At 40.3% G+C, this 17579-nt stretch overlaps 1 protein-coding gene across 2 annotated transcripts in view; it reads left to right on the top strand.

Moving 5' to 3' along the window:
- rhbdl1 (rhomboid, veinlet-like 1 (Drosophila)) overlaps window positions 1–17579 on the top strand; it is a 50491-nt gene that overhangs the window by 15668 nt on the left and 17244 nt on the right. For both annotated transcript variants that reach the window (XM_040023399.1, XM_040023400.1), the window contains exons 3-5: window positions 4410–4634; window positions 5585–5733; window positions 5854–5966. In XM_040023399.1, the coding sequence (XP_039879333.1) occupies window positions 4410–4634; window positions 5585–5733; window positions 5854–5966 (487 nt within the window). The remainder of the gene's footprint in view (window positions 1–4409; window positions 4635–5584; window positions 5734–5853; window positions 5967–17579) is intronic.

The following is a 17579-nucleotide window of genomic DNA, read 5'->3' as shown; positions in this document are numbered from 1 at the left end:
TTTTTCCTCCCTGTGCACTTTGCTTTTTCACTCCTCAAGTTTTGACTTTTGACGTTTATGTGTGTGTGTGTTATTGTCTGGTTGCCGTCTCTCTCCTGTCGTCACATCAAAAGGCTGCTAATGCTCACTTTAGTGTTGGCAGTCCTGCATGTCAGAGAAGGTGAGGCAGAGTGACAGCCGTGCTTAACCGTGCCTTCAGGGAACAACTTTTCACTCAGGCAATATGAATGGGAGAGAATACAGTAGCAATGCAGAAAGAGGTGGTAGGTGCTGTCACTGAGCCAGATTAAATAAGCTGTGATCTTATTTGGAAAAGAAGCCAGTCCCATTTTCTTTGTTTAAACTGTACATTCAGTTATATTAAGACATCTCACCTTTCGCTGTCCACTGGTGGCCTCAGAAAAATCTGTTAATCAAACTCACGCAGACAGGCATCTGATCTCCCCGTCTTATGTTTCCCATCTCTGCCTTCTAATGTCCCCATGCTCCTTTTGCTCCGCTTCCACTTCCTGCCTCAAGTATTGTATAATTGCATTTTCCAGGCCTGATTTCCATACTAAATATGCAACCCTCCGTCTGTGGGAGAGCCAGCAGCCCAGCTCGACATCGTTCTGGTTATCGCTTTGCAACAGGCCCTTACACCCTCGCTGTACAACCACCAGTATCATAATTACCCACAGTTAGGATAGTTACCACATCCTGCTCTGTTAGCTTCCAAAAGGGATTAGCACTTTTTTTACCCCCTGATTTTTGCCTGAGCAATTTCTTGAAGAGGAGGGAAGAAACAGTCGCCGCTATTTGCATTTCTTCATTATTTGTTCATCTACATTTACAGATTTTGTCTTCTAGCATGTTTAGCTCATTAGCTTTTATAGATATTGACCCACAATTTCTTCCACTGTGGCTCCTGCTGTGTCTATGTATAATGAGTGTACAAGCAGCAGGGCCTGGCTAATGAATTACTGATGTTGTACCTTTAATGGTGGGTTGTACTTCCTGCAGGTCCCCTGAAGAGGTTCTGTTACACTTCACATGAAGCTGCCATGTTTGTCTAAAGTTACTGTTACGTGAAACCCGTACGTACAGTAAGGTTTTCTGTTGTAGCTGCTGCCTTCTTACTCTCTCTAGAGTCTCGTTTCGTCATACATTATGAGGCGAGTCTGCCAGCTCGCCTCATATGTTTTAGCTACACCAGAGATTTCCACCATCATCATAGCTGTGACTTATGCGTGCTCATTTTCTATTAGGAAATACAGATATTGAATCTAAAGTGCCCCTGCTGTGGATAGCTGGTCAGGCAGTATTTTCAGTGGTAACTCTGGTGGAAAAGAACTCTGTGTGTTGTTATCCTAGCAGTTCTCTGGCTCGGCTGTCAAAATCGTGGCATTAGGATAGTTTTCATCCTAAGCCTCTATTAAATAACTTATCAAGAGCTGGTGCTGTCAGCCTGCAAGCTTCTGCACAGGCCCTGCTCACTAAGCAAACCTGGAGCCCATGATTAAAATGAAGACATACAAACACACATGTACAAATGCCTTCTTTCTTTCCATGCAATAGTTCCTTTCAACTAAGATTTGCTTTTCAAGGGCAGACACACTTCAACAACATATTATTACAATGCCTGAGGAGTAATTGATCTAGCCAGCAGTCAGGCTTACATTTGTCTAAATTTAAAAAAAAAAAAAGACCCTACTCATTGAATAACTTTCTTATCTCTTTTTTAAAAATCTGTTGTGTGCTAAAAAACCAATCACATGTTTTTAAACATGTAACATAGCTTTTGTAGGAGGAAAAATAAAAATTCACATGCTCTCACAAATTCATTAAGCACTAAATACCTCTCAACTTCTGCTTTAGTTAGAATAACATCTAAAGCTCGTCATGAACATAAACTGTGTAGTTTCTGAAAGAAGCGTTGTAGTTAAATTAAGTTTTGTTTTGTTCGTAAGGCCGGCATGACTGAGTATAATGTCAGTGTAATGGCAACCAGCAATATTCTGTTGTGAAGCTTTTATTCCATATAGCACAAGGCAGTAATATTTTTACAATGCAGAATGTTGCAGATTACATTAGGTACACTGTAAAATAACAGTTTAATGATGGCAAATCTATTTGTATTCAATCAGTAAATGTATACAGTAATTCACTATCAAAGGAACAGTAAGTAAGCATCTGAATAAAATATCCTCCTCATTTCGTCTTCCTTACAAGCTTCATCTCCCTAACTGAAGTCAGTGCTCTAAAACAGAAAAACATGCCTAAACATGCTCATATTTAGGCATGATATTGTCGCAATTGCTTATTGTCAGCAGATTTCCAGACAACTGATAAGAAGTGGGCTAAACAATAAGAGCAGCTGGTGATGGGCTAACATTATGCCAGCTAATGTTATGCTAGTGTCCTAAAAATCGCACCTTCCCTCTGATAAACAGTTTGATTGCATTCTCACATTGTGTTAGAGCTTTGGGGGTTTTGTTTGCCAATTTCCAAGTCCAACAGTGTTAGATCCACTTCAAAGAACATTTTAGTAGCATCAACTAACAGCAGCTAACACGGGTTAACAGCCGCTAACATGGGCTAACGGCAGCTAATATGGGCTAACAGCAGCTAACAGAAGCTAATATGGGCTAACAGCAGTGCTCACTAATAGAAAAGTTCATAATATCATCTGCAACTCACCTCAGTATTGCTGTCATTGGACAGAATTGACAATATTCACAAATAATAATGCATTCCTTTAAAAATATCCAGTCTTTTTAAACTGCAGTGTATTTGTTTTACCAAATCCCTTCTGTACCAGCGTTTGTCTATCATTCTCGACATACAGACTGGCTGTCAAAGTGACAAACTAATAAACTCAATATTTATAACTTTACTTTGTCCTGCGTAAGCCATTCCACTTAGTCTAAGTTTGCAAAAACATTAACTAAACATATAGAAATCATCCATAAATGAAGAATAATGTAATAACAGGCAAGAAGTTAAGAAAACTACAGTGTCCCTAGTCTTGCCTTTGTGAAAGCAGAAGTTTATGACTGTTAGTTTGTTCTGATCCAGGGTGATTAGTCACACTGATGAGCTTCTCTCAGATTATGTGAGAACAAACCCTCCTTTGTTTTTGTTTGATCCACTTAGTGTGAGGAAAGTTATGGATTTAATTGCTGAAATGAGACCAGCAGGCGAGATGAGATCTGTTTATTCTAGCAAGGTGTTTTCCAGCTGTTGACAGTAATGCTTCTAAGGTTCTCTTGTTTGCAAAAAACCCCCTCAAAAAAAACAAAACCATGATATCATCATATAGCTAAAAAATAAATAAATAAATCAAAAGCAGCAAATGAATAAAGGATGTAAGGTGCTGATTCCTTAAAGTCTTTCATCCTTTCTGAATACAATAATTAGGCGGAATTTTGGATAATAAGCTTTTGTGTTCTCTTGTTGAAAGGCTGATACCGCTCTCATGCCAGTCTTGCAGCTCATTTAGCTTACTTAGCATAATGACTGAAAAAAATAGCCTAGCTACATCCAAAAATAACAAACTCCCAACATGTTATGAATCATCTTGTTGGAACCGTACTAAAACTTAGCTTTAAAAAAGACAACTTGGCCTTTTCTGCTGTCCTGTGTTTAAACTTTACCAATACTACTTGGTGGAGAAAAGACACTGGCTGCCTGACAACCACATGTTTATGTCAAGATTTCAGGAAGTTGCATGAGATATGGAGTGTTGTATAGTAAGCTCTAAAGGTGCTGGTACACAAACTTGCTCTCTTTGGACAAACCCAGGCTTAGTCTTTCCTCCATTTTCCTGTGGATATCTTTTATATTTAACCATAGACTGTATACGAAAGATGGATGTAGCCTGCCAGCAGTTGGTTGAATTTTCCACTTGCACAAAGAAATCGGTCTATAGAAGTATAATGAAAACCTGCTGAATTGGATCTGTCCCCTATGTAAATACTATATGAGTTTAAAGTCTTATTCAATACAACATAATGCTTATTGAAAGTTACAGCACAATTTTGAGTCACAATGTGGGATAAAGCAGAGTTTGCTATGAGCATGCAGTCCAGTCTGGTTTCAAGACAGCAGGAGGACAGCAACGGGCACATTCAGTTCAACAGCACTTTACTAATCAGCTGTGGCTATGTCCATCATTTATGTACAGTGTTTGTATTTCGCGTACAGGCGAGAGAATGTTATTGAGCTTCTTATCTGGTGTTTTCCCCCTGAAATCAAACAAAATAAACTGAAGAAAAACCTTCACGTGATAATTAAAACTTCACAATAAACAGTAAACAGATGTTTTTAGATGCCATTAGCCTAAATTAACATTCAAACATTTACCAACAAGATGTTGCACACACTGAGTTTATGCATCTTTTTGGTTTTCTTTTTATTCTTTTCCTCAGATGAGCAGCAAACGCTCCAGCAGTTTCCGACGAGCCATCGCCAATGGCCGCCGCACACTGCAACGGGAGATCCTTCTGGACGAGACGGGGTTGGGTCTTTATAAACGTTTCGTCCGTTATGTGGCCTACGAGATCCTGCCCTGCGAAACTGACCGGCGCTGGTATTTCCACCAAAACCGCCTGTGTCCCCCGCCCGTCTTCATCGCCATCGTCACCATCGTCCAGGTTAGTGGGAGACATTATCAGCTGGTTTCAGAGTGTTATAAAGTGATGGAGGTTATTCTCCTGATTCATCCACAGTGATCTGGGCATTCCTGGAGCTTTTGGCCCCCAGCATTTTATTTAAGATCCACAAAGTCAGCATCCAATCCCCTAAATATGACTTCACACTGTTCTGTTAGCTCAGTTGTTCGCCTTAGACGGCCTGAAAAGATTTTCTGCCTTTGATCACACACTTTTACTGTGAGCTTGATATGAGCTGGTAACCCATTTGGGAGTCGGAGGCTTAGTGGGTGCATTTAATGTCATTCCTCCAAGCAGAATCCTTGAGCCAGCCTGCGTGTAGGATTTTTTTCTTTTTTTCTTTCAAACACTGGTCTTGGAACTTGGAAACCAGGTCAGTAAGCACCCTGGCCACCACCACAGTGGCTTTAATTGACCTATTATGTTAATTTTGAAAAAAAGAAAAGCACCAGCACAAACGCCCTCCGAGACTACAGCTGAATGGTTGCAGATTAAGCGGCGGAAATAACCTACAGCTTCTTAACAAAACTTCATCATTTTCCCTGAAATCATCTTAATTCTTTGGGAAAGAAAGCTAAGTGCTCTTATAATGCCTCCAAATGGCACTGAATGGTCTGTAATGACAATGAGAATGTGATAATAACAGTGTGCATTCATTTTAATTCACAGAAACAATGAGTCATTATTTTATGAAAAGAAATTAATGGAATTGAACCAGATGTGCCATTTTTTTTCTTCTGTGGGCAGTAATTGTCTGCAAGACTCTAATGAGCATCAGCTGAAGAATACAAAGAAGAAGAGAACCTCATGCGCCGTTCATAAAGCACAATGGGTTTTGTTTTGCGGGGCACTTTTCACCTTCTGTACAAGCACTCTGCAGAGAGTGCGTGTACTCGGCACAGATTGACAGTTTGGTGTCATCTTTGTTGCAGATTATTGTCTTCATGTGCTACGGCATCATGCTAAACAAGTGGGTCCTGCAGACCTATCAGCCTGACTTCATGAAGAGCCCCTTGGTCTACCACCCCGGCCACCGTGCACAAGTGTGGCGTTTCTTCAGCTACATGTTCATGCACGTCGGGTAAGCTCTTGACTCCTGCAGTACTGGTTTAGAGAAAATTCAGGTTAGCTGCTGCTGATGGCACACGAAGGCCAATGCTGGCAGTTTTAATCTTACTTTCATTGTGTGCTCTGTCCTCAGTTTGGAGCAGCTGGGATTCAACGCTTTATTACAGCTGATGATCGGCGTTCCCTTAGAGATGGTCCATGGCATCCTACGAATAAGTCTGCTTTACATGGCAGGAGTGCTGGCCGGTGAGTTTTTCATTAAGTGTTTTATTGTAAGTAAAGCAAGGAGCATTATTCAGGTTTCTTACATGGTGTCATACACAAATTGCTTGAGAAGCCATATTGGATGAACTATTCACTATCGAAGGTCTACGTTCTTGCCTTTCACTCAGTTCTCATGATTTATATCATTTATTCTTAATGTTTAGGAGGTTTATCACTTGCTCACATCCCGATGATTAAACATCCCTTGATTATTGTAATTCATTATTCCTCTGCCTCAGCAAATCTTCCCTGGATCACTTACTAATGGTCCAGAATGTGGTTCGAAGGTCACCGGGTCCTCTAAAACGTCCCATGTGACACAGATTCTGTCTTTCTTTCACTGGCTTCATATAAAGTTCACGGTACAATCACTTGCAGAGCCCTTCGTCGTCAATATGCCTCCATTTATGAGTGAGCTACTACAATCACGCGAAACATCTGAATCTTTGAGCTGATCAACGCTTGTTGTCTGTACCTAAATCCAAGTTAAACTCACTTCCACTGCACCTTAGATCTGTGGATTTAAGACCCACCTGTGCAGGTTTGCCTTTATTTTGTTTTATCCCTTTATAACATTTCAATTGTTGTATCTTATTCTATATTGTAAAGCATTTTGTGACTTTTGTTCTTGAAAATCACCACGTAAAAATAAACTTTGATTATATTTTTGTTACGTACATTTTTGACATCCACAGAAAAACATTTTTGCTTAACAATTGCAAGCATTAAAAATAAAACAAAACAAAAAAAATAACAAGACTACTGCTAAATGTGGTGACATAATGGCTTTTTTAAAATTAATGATGAAATGGCACATCTAATTTTTCATGTTTAATGTTTATCTCCAAATGGTCATAAATGCCTTCTTATGTTTAGAGACACATCAAATTGTGTGTTTAGGCTGGTTTATACACTCCGTGTGTGTGAGTATGAGTGAGTGTGTGTGGTTTAGGATTTCTAAGCAAATGGCGAGACGAGTGGAGATGATTTGGAGAGCGATACGGACCGTGCTTCCCTTAAAACAATAACATAAACAGAAGAAAGCTGTTTCTTCTCCGCTCTGCTCTTTATTCATGTGTTTCTGCCGGTCTGCAGCACATCGTTCTGACCTACTTTGTTTATTCTTTTATTACTGTTTGTACAGTCGACGCCTCAGAAAAGCTTTGGGTTTTTTGGTTTTTTGTGTGGTTTCGTTGGTGGTTTATCATTTATCAAGTTAAATATGTTATATTTCTCTTCATGTTTGCTGTATAAAATACCCACAACTATCCGCTCCCATCTACTCCCAGCGAGTCAGACTGAATTTTTTTAGCTTCTTGTCCTCGAGCTGACATGTGCGGCTGTCCGATTTGATACTTCTGATAAATTTGACCCGGCCTGGCCCTTCTGGGGAAGAAAAAAAAGTGCAGAACGTAAATACAAAATATGCCAAAGTGAACGCAGCAGAGTGACTCACATCGCCCAGAGGTCGAGCTGCAGCGCTCAAGTCTTTGTTGACGGGGAACCTCATTAACTTTCATCGAGCCGGTTCGGGGATTGGAAATTTTAAATCCACACTGATTGTGAAAAGTGGATTCACTTTCTGAGTAAAGCATTTGCATTAACAGCATTGCATTTGCGAGACCTCATATCAACACTGCTGCATTAAATTCCTGTTTCACTCAGCTTCACTTCAACAGTTTTCATCATTGGGTTTCATAAGACTTGCTAACAATTATTTAATTACTGTTGAGAGGAGAAGTCTAATTCATACTGAGCTAATCATCTATTATTTTCAGTAACCTGTTTTTTTTTCTTAGGCTCCTCTTTCTGCGTGACTACAAATTCAAACTCTCCATTTCTTGCCTTTCCTGGCAGCTCTCTGCACACAGTAAGATGGAGTTAAAGCTTCTCAAAAAATTCCCGGTACTCTGCAGAAAAAAGTCCAAAAAAAACAACCCCATTCCTCCACGCGCTTGCATGCACGCACACTCTTAACACTCATGAATTATTGTAGCTTTGATTTATTTTAGCAATGATGACAGAGAGAGAGAGCAAGCAAGCGTGGGACTTAGAGGAGGAAATATGGGAGAGTAATGCAGGGTCTCTCTCTGGAGAATTAGCCTAAGTGCAGTTTGAAATGCTGTTTGGAGATTTAAGCTGCAGCCTGAATCCAAAGGGAGGATAAAGCAGCAGGCGAGGTGACATCCGTACCTCCAGAGCACGGAGTCAGAAATGCTTTGAATTTGTGTATAACATATTGAAATCAGAGATGTGCCTCTGTTGAATTAACTCTAAAGGTCAACAGTTTACGATCAGGAATCTATAAATATGTTTGTATCTTTATATCTGCAGAAGGAGTGGCTCCTTTTCCACCATGAAGAAGAGTTCGCTATGTCCAAAACAGACTAGCCTAACATTGCTCTATACCACTGATTCACCTACCTGTTTGTAAGGACGGGAGAAGGTGAGGTCATCTGTAGATGCCAGTAAATCTTACACACATTTATCTTAAATTTTATTGCATTTACCCAAAGACATGTAATCATGATCATCATCAGTGCTGCTCAGGTGACAGAGCGAGATGTCACACTATGTCAGCTACCCGGCCAGTTTTGTGTGTGAGGGTGTGTCTGTGGGTGAACTGTCAAATCATTTTGACTGTTTCCATAAGGAGAGGATTTGCCATTAATCATTTAGCTAATGGGTTAATTTGGGATCAGCGTTTTGGACTAAAGAGTAATAGCAAAGTTAGAAATTGGGAGCTGCACAACCCCAATTCCATAAAAGTTGGGTCCATCCACAGATAGCTGCTACTTAGTTCTAAGTAACAGAGGTAACACAGCAATAAAGCAGAACTTTGCTCAGTAAAACTAGAGCACAAACGTCTTGGATCTGGTTTGTACCACTCAGCAGGTCATATCATAACTCAGATATTTTTTTTAACTAAACGTGGTGAGGATCCACACACATGTTCATGTTCATTTCACAGATATGCAAAATATGCATGGGCCTTGATGTGTGCAAACTTTAGTTTAAATGCTGGCTCCCTCCCACAGTTCTTTATTACCTGAACTTGTTAGAAGTTACTCTGTGCTAGATTGCGCTGTGAAGCTCTTGATTTTTTCTTTCTTCCTTTGCATATTTCTTGCCCATGGCTATCTCATGTTTATATTCATGCAGTCGTATTCTAGCTTATGAGTTCAATCATGTTGCTTGTTGTTTTTTGTAAGGCAGCAGAAATTTGAGTTTATAGTTACACTGAATGGATGCATTTATGGAGCAAAGTGCTGCAGGTATTGTGCCTTTATGTTCGCCTTAATACACTACATGAATTTCTGCACTGCAGGGCTCGCTCTCAAAGCCAAAAAGAAATGTCTGCTTTCTGTTGGGATTTTTTCTTGGATGCCTTTAAATGTTGGGAAAAAATACCGATGCTGCTTCTCTCCAGTTATCTTAAAAATTAGGTCACAAAGATTTTGGTTTGGGCTGCTGATGCGTATATGCAGACAGTATATAAATCTTTGATGTGGGCCCGTTTGCGACTATGTTGTGTTGGTACTAAATTACAGTAAAAAATTAGGCATTTTTGTTAGATATGTGCTTACAAAAGTATCGGTTCTCTAATGATGTTTCCACAGTGCTGTTCAGACCCCGGTACCTGTCCTTGCTCATTTTGCATCCTCTCAGTAATTCTTTATGGTTCTGCTGCACAAAGACTGGATGAAGAGCTCCACTTGGGTTTCATGTGGAGAAATTTGAATAATGTCAGTCAGAATTTCAGACTATGTTGGCGAGATGAATGTAGAATCTCATGCCGTGTTCCAACTTTTCAGTCTGTCTCCACATTAAAGAGAAGCAGCAGGGAGTCCTTTTTTTCCATCTACTTTCCTTTTTTTTCTCCACTCTCTCTTATGCTTCTCCTTCCCTCGGGCTGATAGCTCACTTGTGGTGATCAGGACATCAACAGGTGCCAGAACACCATGTTTTTCCTCGTAGCGCGGTGTGAGCCTCAGGGTGTCTGCCGCCTGTAACACCTACCGTTCGAGACGGTCCAAATCTTCCAGCAGCCTCTCATACGAGCGAGACGGGCTGCTGGAGGTATGTCCCGCTCAACCTACATATCAGTGTGATGATGAGGTTGTAGTGTTGACATTCTGTGCTGTTTTTTTACCTCCTTGCCTTTTGCTGCAGTTTATTCTGCAAATAGCTGGGGTACAAGATTTACTTTGGAAAGTAAAGCGAATTTGTTGTAATAGCAATACAGACTCGAAACTTCACATTATGTTGTAAAGAAAAGGTTATGAGAGGAACAAGATTAAACCACTTATTCAGAGAAAGCCAAGGCGTTAGTGCACATCCTGTAAAATGCATTCTCTTTTCTGTTTGCTGTTGCAAGAAATACATTTTGCTTGTTTTTTAAGAAAGATGTTTCACTCAGCTTTGTTCCAGTTTTATTTTCGTGTGCGCTGAAGTATTGAGCAGAAAAAAACACCACGTATAATTGGTTTGCTATGTTTATTCTCAGATGGGCTTTGATAACGAATGCTGTATAAACACAATAAAACTGAAAGAAAATTGATCTGGAAATAAAACAAAGGCAATACAACGATAATTAAAGTGACTTGCAGAAGGTGCAATTTTATACACAAAGACTTCAGTGATATGCTGCTCTGTGCACACATGAATAACACACACAGGCAGCTGAGGCTCAGGTGTTGTGGATTAATATCAGGGTTGGCAGTTCGATCTGGTCCCCCCATTGCCAGAGACCCCTTTGTAAAGATACTGATCCCAAAGCAGGAGGTGAGCGCCTTGTATGGCATCACCACTGGTGTGTTGAAATACGCCTATGGGTACTGCCAAGTTGGAACAGCACTGCGTAGGAGCAGACCATTTACCTTATTGCATAATGGACCCCAAGAAATCTGGGATCAAGCATTTTCTGAAGTTCTACAGAAGCCTTGTTGTATGATAAGTGAGTCTGACACATCTGAGCTAGCATCACGAGGACCTGCTGTAATCCTACTACCAAAGTAATTGTTAGAATCAACATATTGATAGTTAGCATTATACCATCTGATTGGAGGCAGCAGTCCAGTGAGGCTACATCCATGAGACGGCAAGTAATTTTTGGTTTTATTGAATGTAATATAATTCAAAAAGCTTCAGATAGGAGGTTGCTGCTAAGTTGCTTCCACTGGGGGAGAAGATGATACATATATAATCTGCTTAGAGTAGAATTTGCCCGGTCTGACAGCCGACTCCTGACTCACCGAATATTTATAACACAATTTATAAACAAATGAATTAAACGGTAAAGGTGACAGGCCGCACGCCATTATTTACTACGACAAAATCAGAAGACGCACACATCCATCATACACAAAACTGATGCAATTTGTCTTTCCAAACGAGGTCTGACAAACGGGTGCTCGACTCTCCCTCCTCATTATTATCTCATGCAGAGCACCGACTGGACTTCGGAGGGTTGTTCCTGAGCTACCAGACAGAGCTGCTGTTTTGGTCACACTTTACTTTGCAAATCCCAAGAAGACGTCTTCACACTACTTTAGACACTAAACACTACTTTTTTATTATATTTTGGCCAACTAAAAGTCCCACACCTAAACCTATTCAATTAGATGGTAAAGACAATGAGAGATCGTTATTTTCACAGTACATTTCTGTCGAACGTTTAGACATATTAGTCATCTTTTGACTTAAAGGTACTAGTAAGTAATTTCTTTAGGTTATGTAATAGGAAAAAAAAATGTTGCACTCATAAATATACAGTGATGTCTTCTCATAAACTTAGAATTAACCCGTTAAAAATACATAGGAGTGGGCGCCATGTTGCCCCGTGAGTACACTGGTCGAGATGGACATTGCAATTCCATAATTGCCTCTTGAGATTGACCATGTGGTCTTTCTTTATAAGCTACTTTTCATTTAAAGATCATTCAAACTGAATATGACCATTTAACATTTGTACATCTATATTTTTGTCATGTCTTTCTGATTATGTTTTTGTCCTTCCCCACTTCCTGCTCTCTTTCCTGCACATGCTCATTCCCAATTATGTAACAGGTAGTTATTGTCAGCAGATTAGACATTACCCCCACCCCCCAATGTTAGCTCCACTTTAAAGACCATTTGATTAACGTCGCCTAACAGCAACTAACAGAGTCTAACAGCAGCACTTACAGAAAGGTTCAGCATAACTCACCTCGGTATCGCTGCCGTTGACCATAAGTGAGCTTCACTGACTCAAAAGCTCCTTTATCAAAGTTACAGCCACCCTAGTTGGCATTATGCACTTGAATTCGGAGGGATATGATTTTAGAAAGTTTAAGTAAATATTTGAATGTAAAATGCTTGAGTGTTTGCAAAATAGTAGCTCCATATTTAGCAGCAGTATATGAGAGAGAACAGGAACCTTTGAATTTGCTGGCCAGACCATGAGAAAAAGGTCCATGCTCACCCCACTTATTGAGAGACGTGTGGCCTGATGGGAAATGGTCATGGAAATGTGATAAATGGCTGCATGTTAGTATAACCTCATTGTTGCAAGCTAGTTAATGTTGTCATTACTTAAAAGGCATCACACCAGGTTACATGTAATGTTTAATCCTTCAGCAGTTGATCAATGTAGCTCTGAAATTGGGCAGGACTGCAGGAGTGTCAGATTTCTTCCGCAGCCATGAGACGCGCTCTATTGTCGGCCCTAATTTAGTCTAATGATTGTTTCTGCGTTCGCTCAAGGTAATAAAAGCCCGTTCCGTCTCCAAATGACTGAAGGTCTTCTGACTTTTTTTTCCACCTGTTATAGTACTGTGTTCACATTCACAATCTGATTGATGCTTTATGAAAGCATGCTGCACATATTAAGGCAGGGTAAATTGATTATATCTGCTGCCAGTGAATACAGGGCCTTGGTGCATGGCCAAGAGTGGCTTTGTCTATCATCTACTTTGCTGATGTTTGATGTTTAGCTCAGGCATACAAGCTAAGAGTTATGGATGCCTCCCAAGGCCTAATATTGTATTTCGGGGTTAAAATTAAATAAGGATATTTAATTTTGTCATTGAAAATATTCTTACAGTCAAAACTAGAGCTTTATTACTTCAACATTTCCAGTGTATTTGTTTCAGCTCGTTCTTCATCTCTGATAAATATGCGGTACTACGCCACAAGCAATTTGACTGTATTTTACTTTACTATTTAAAAATAATATGATTGGAGAGTGTAAGTGTAATTTAAGCTTATTTGCTAGCGTTTCCTGAGTGTTTAGTTTATCTTTTTTCAGATGGCTTTTAGTTAAACTGCAAATGAAACTCACTGTTTGTATATTCCAGTGCAGATGTCCAAGAAGCAATGATTTAAACAGATTATGGATCCTACTTCCTTTGGGGTTTGACATGCAGGGTTACACATCGAATGCAGCACTCAAATGTATGTAAAAGATGGATTCACTCAGTCGATGGACTTCAGTACAGACAAACCGACTGTGGGATTCAGGGTTAAAATAGTAAATAGCTGCCACGCCGACGTCACACTGCATCAGCAGCATCTGCAGCCGAGCACGTTTAATGAGAAGGGGGAGCAGATAAGAAGACAAGATGGGCCGGGACAGGAGAGAGGAAGCATTACAGAGCAAAGGGCCGAATTAATCACCCTTATTGCCGGAGGGATGTGACTCGTTCTCTGACTCTGGCTTTGGCTCTGACTCACTGGTGTAGAGATATTTAACAGCATCACTGAATTGCCTCTCTGAGAAGTTGTGTTACTGTGACAATGCATTGTTGCAGTGTGTGTAGTTTGCAAGGTGAGATTTCTGTCTTTATAGTCAACCTTGGCAGAGCTGCAGTGTGTGTGTGTACAGTGGTGCGAATGAAGAGCCTGGTCCTACGTTTCTGATATACTCCCCCCGCTGCTGCTGAGACTGAGGAAGCAGGGTGACCTTGGAGCTGTGCAGAGACCGCCAGTGTGATTATGGTAATTCCCAGTCCCTGAATTCCACCCCATAGTGAACTCTTCCTAGGTGACACCAAGCTCACTTCCTCCAGCCCCACTGATAAAAACGTGAAGGGTGGTGAATATTTTTACTGTAACGCAGCCTCAATTAGTTTAGCCCATTTGTATGGAGCGAGCTGCCTGTGTTCATAGCTGTCCGTGTGCATCTCCTGTGTGAAAGCAGCATTTGTCAGGCACTGTGATGGAGGCACAGAGGAAGCCGTTTCTCCGCTCGCTCTGTATTCCCTTTACTTCAGTGGTTAGTTTCAAGGTTTTTCCGATGAAGCAGCACATCACGCTCCCTGTAGCCATCACTGTGGTGTAATATCCTTGAGCACTGGAAGTGATTTTATGCTTCTTTTTTTTTCTCTTTTCTGTTTTTTTTTTTTTTTTGCTCTGGGATGTTGGAAGAATTTAAGTAATTTCCCACCAAGGTCAGCTATTGTGATCTGTATTTGAAAAGTAGATTTGATTTATAATTGAGCAAGCAGCGTTTTTTTGTTTTTTTCCCAGCTATTCTTATAGTCAGAGCATTTGTTTGTTCACTCTGTTCATTTCTGAACATTGTGCATCTGTTTCTTCCATTTCAGGCATTCTCATATGCCCACACACTCTCCCAGATCAGATTTAATTGTACTTTACCCTGACTGTTGGTGCACTGCTGTGCTGAGCTGTTTCCTCTCAGCAGCTCTGAGGACGTTTCGAGTGGATGCTATTGATTTTTCTCGATGCCCCCTGGTCTCATATATTATCGTGTATATTTTTTTTCCCCATGTGTAAATTTTGGACAGGGTAGAGAAATGCAAATTCTCTGAGGAAACCGTGGCGCAGAGTGCTTTCACACTGACCCTGTTATCTCACGGTGAGGCTGATGAATCGTTTCTGTTCCTGCAGGCCTGAGCGTGGCGTCAGCAGCGCTGGATTCTGGCTTTTGTACATGTTGACAGGAGCCATCCCGATTTATGTTCTGTTTTAACTTTGGATCTGTGTTTCTGTTACTGAAGTTGTTCCTCTAAAGATCTGCTTTGACTAGCGTGCAGGAGCGCAGGTGTGTAGTGTTTTGTCACTTTGAGGAAACTGACAGCATGGCTGCTCCGCCACAGCTTGACACTGCAGATAAGTAAAAAAAAAAAAAAAAACTTTGCAGACTCCGTCTCTACGTGCACATCATCTTAGGGTTTTCATCCTTTCACGCCCACGTTTCACCAGGGCACGCAAAGATGGATGAAGATGTTAGATTGGATGAGGACTGATTGCAAACCACGCTGCTCGACTTCAAGGAGCGTATCGACGGCATAGGTGATATTTCCCTTATCTCTTTTTTGTGTGGATGACACAGAAGTGTCCATCTCCTTCCCCGGGTGGAAAATATCTTTAATGGAGCTCCACCAGCCTGACAGCACTATTATAGTTGAAATGAGGCTCAGAAATGGTCGCAACTATGGCAGATGGCATTTGAAGCTATGAGCTTTTCAGACTGTAAAGTAGACAAAAGGCCGTGTGACATACAGCCTGCCTCTAGCTTAGTCACCCAGACATTTACTTATTTTTAGTCCAGCCACTATCAAACTCTGTGCTCATGTATCGGACCTATAGAAAGACGTCTTACAATCAAACTGAATCAGATATTATGTCCTGTGCATTATGGATAAAGCTAATGCATAGTTAATCAGTTGAGGTGTTACTACAGATCCATTTCACAACTATTTATATAATTTATACTTTGTTGTAATCTCTGTTAAAGTCTTTTCATTAATGAGGATGTTTGCTTTTGTTTTTTATGCTGAAAGCATCTTATCAAATGCCTTTATAGAGTTCATGCTTAATTAGTATTTTTATATATTTTTAAAGTGCATATTGGGCTGTTGGCTATAGAATTGAGCATTGATGTATATGCTGATGTACTGGTCAATATTTTCTCACCAGTAATAGATGAAGTGATCAGTTCATTCTAAAATGATTACAAAGTAATTTCTTTTTCGGCCCTTACACAGATCAGTATGACTATGAAGTTACAACCTCTCTCAGGTTTTACAGTTTTTATATATCAGCACATTACATATCATCTGTTCCTTACTTGTTTTTAAAGGCAGGTAAATAAAACCTCAGATAAGCAACAACTCCTGATGTAATACATTTTACTTTAAAAAAGCCTAAATGCAGAAGCAGCGTGGGACACTAGGTGTAGAGTGATGTGAAAAAGTGTTTGCCTACTTCCTGATTTATTTGTTTTTAATGTTTTCAGACTTAAATGTTTTAGATTATCAAGTAAATGTAAAAATTAGACAAAGATATCACTAGTGAAAACAAAAACAGTTTCTAAATGAAAGTGTTTATTATCAAGGGGAGAAAAATCGCGCCCTCGGTGAAAAAGTGATTGCCCCCTAAACCTAATAACTGGCTGGGCCACCCTTAGTAGCAACAACTTCACTCAAGCGTTTGCAATAATGTTTGCGGCAAGGAGTCTTTTACAGCGCTGTGGAGGAATTTTGGCCCATTCATCTTTGCAGAAATGTTGTAATCCAACTACATTGGAGGGTTTTCAAGCATGAACTGCCTTTTTAAGGTCATGCCACAGCATCTCAATCAGATTCAGGTCACGACATTGACTAGGCCACTCCAAAGTCTTTATTTTATTTTTCTTAGGGCATTCAGACGTGGACTTGCTGGTGTGTTTTGGATCATTGTCCTGCTGCAGAACCCAAGTGACCTTCAGGTGGAGGTCACAAACAGATAGGCTGATATTCTCCTTCAGGATGGTTTGATAGACAGAATTCATGGTTGCGTTCACCACAGCACGTCTTCCAGGTCCTGAGGCAGCAAACAGCCCCAGGCCATCACAGTACATGACATTCCTGTGTTAGTTTTACGTCAGATGTAACAGGACTCAAACCTTAAAAAAGGTTTAACTTGTTGTCTCATCAGTCCACAGAATATTTTCCCAGATGTCTTGGGGATCATCAAGATGTTTTTTGGCATATGTGAGAAGAGCCTTTGTGTTCCTTTTGGGCAGTATAGGTTTTGTCCTTGATCTCTCTATGGATGCCATTTTTGCTCAGTCTCTTTCTTATTGTTGAGTTGTGAACTCTGACCTTAACTGATGTAAAGGAGGCCTGCAATTCTTTAGATGTTGTTCTCTGGTCTTTTGTGACGTCCTGGATGGGTTGTCAATGTACTCTTGGAGTAATTTTGGTCAGACTGATAGATGTCAGGGACTTTGTTTCTTAGGTGTTTTCTGTAGATCGTGCCATGTTGTTTGAGCTCTTTTAGCCTGCTTCGCTTTGTCAGACAGGTTATATTTAAGTGATTTCAACAGGTCTGCCAGTAATCAGACCTGGGTGTGTTTAGTGATTACAGTAATTGTGGTTAACCACAGTTCATGATTTAACAAAAGGGGCAATTACTTTTTCACACAGGACCAGGTATGTTTGGATAACTGTTCTCCCTTAATCAATGAAATCATCATTTAAAAAACTGCATTTTGTATTTACTCAGGTTATCTTTGTCCAATATTAACATCTGTTTGATGATCTGAAACATAAGTGTGACAAATATCCAAAACAGTAGGGAAACAGCAAGGGGACAAACACTTTTTGACAC

This window comes from Simochromis diagramma, unplaced genomic scaffold (genome assembly GCF_900408965.1).
Source record: "Simochromis diagramma unplaced genomic scaffold, fSimDia1.1 OVJJ01000208.1, whole genome shotgun sequence".
In the NCBI taxonomy this organism is placed as follows: domain Eukaryota; kingdom Metazoa; phylum Chordata; class Actinopteri; order Cichliformes; family Cichlidae; genus Simochromis; species Simochromis diagramma.
The sequence above is the reverse complement of the archived record's forward strand: the minus strand, read 5'-3'. Positions and strand labels throughout refer to the sequence as shown.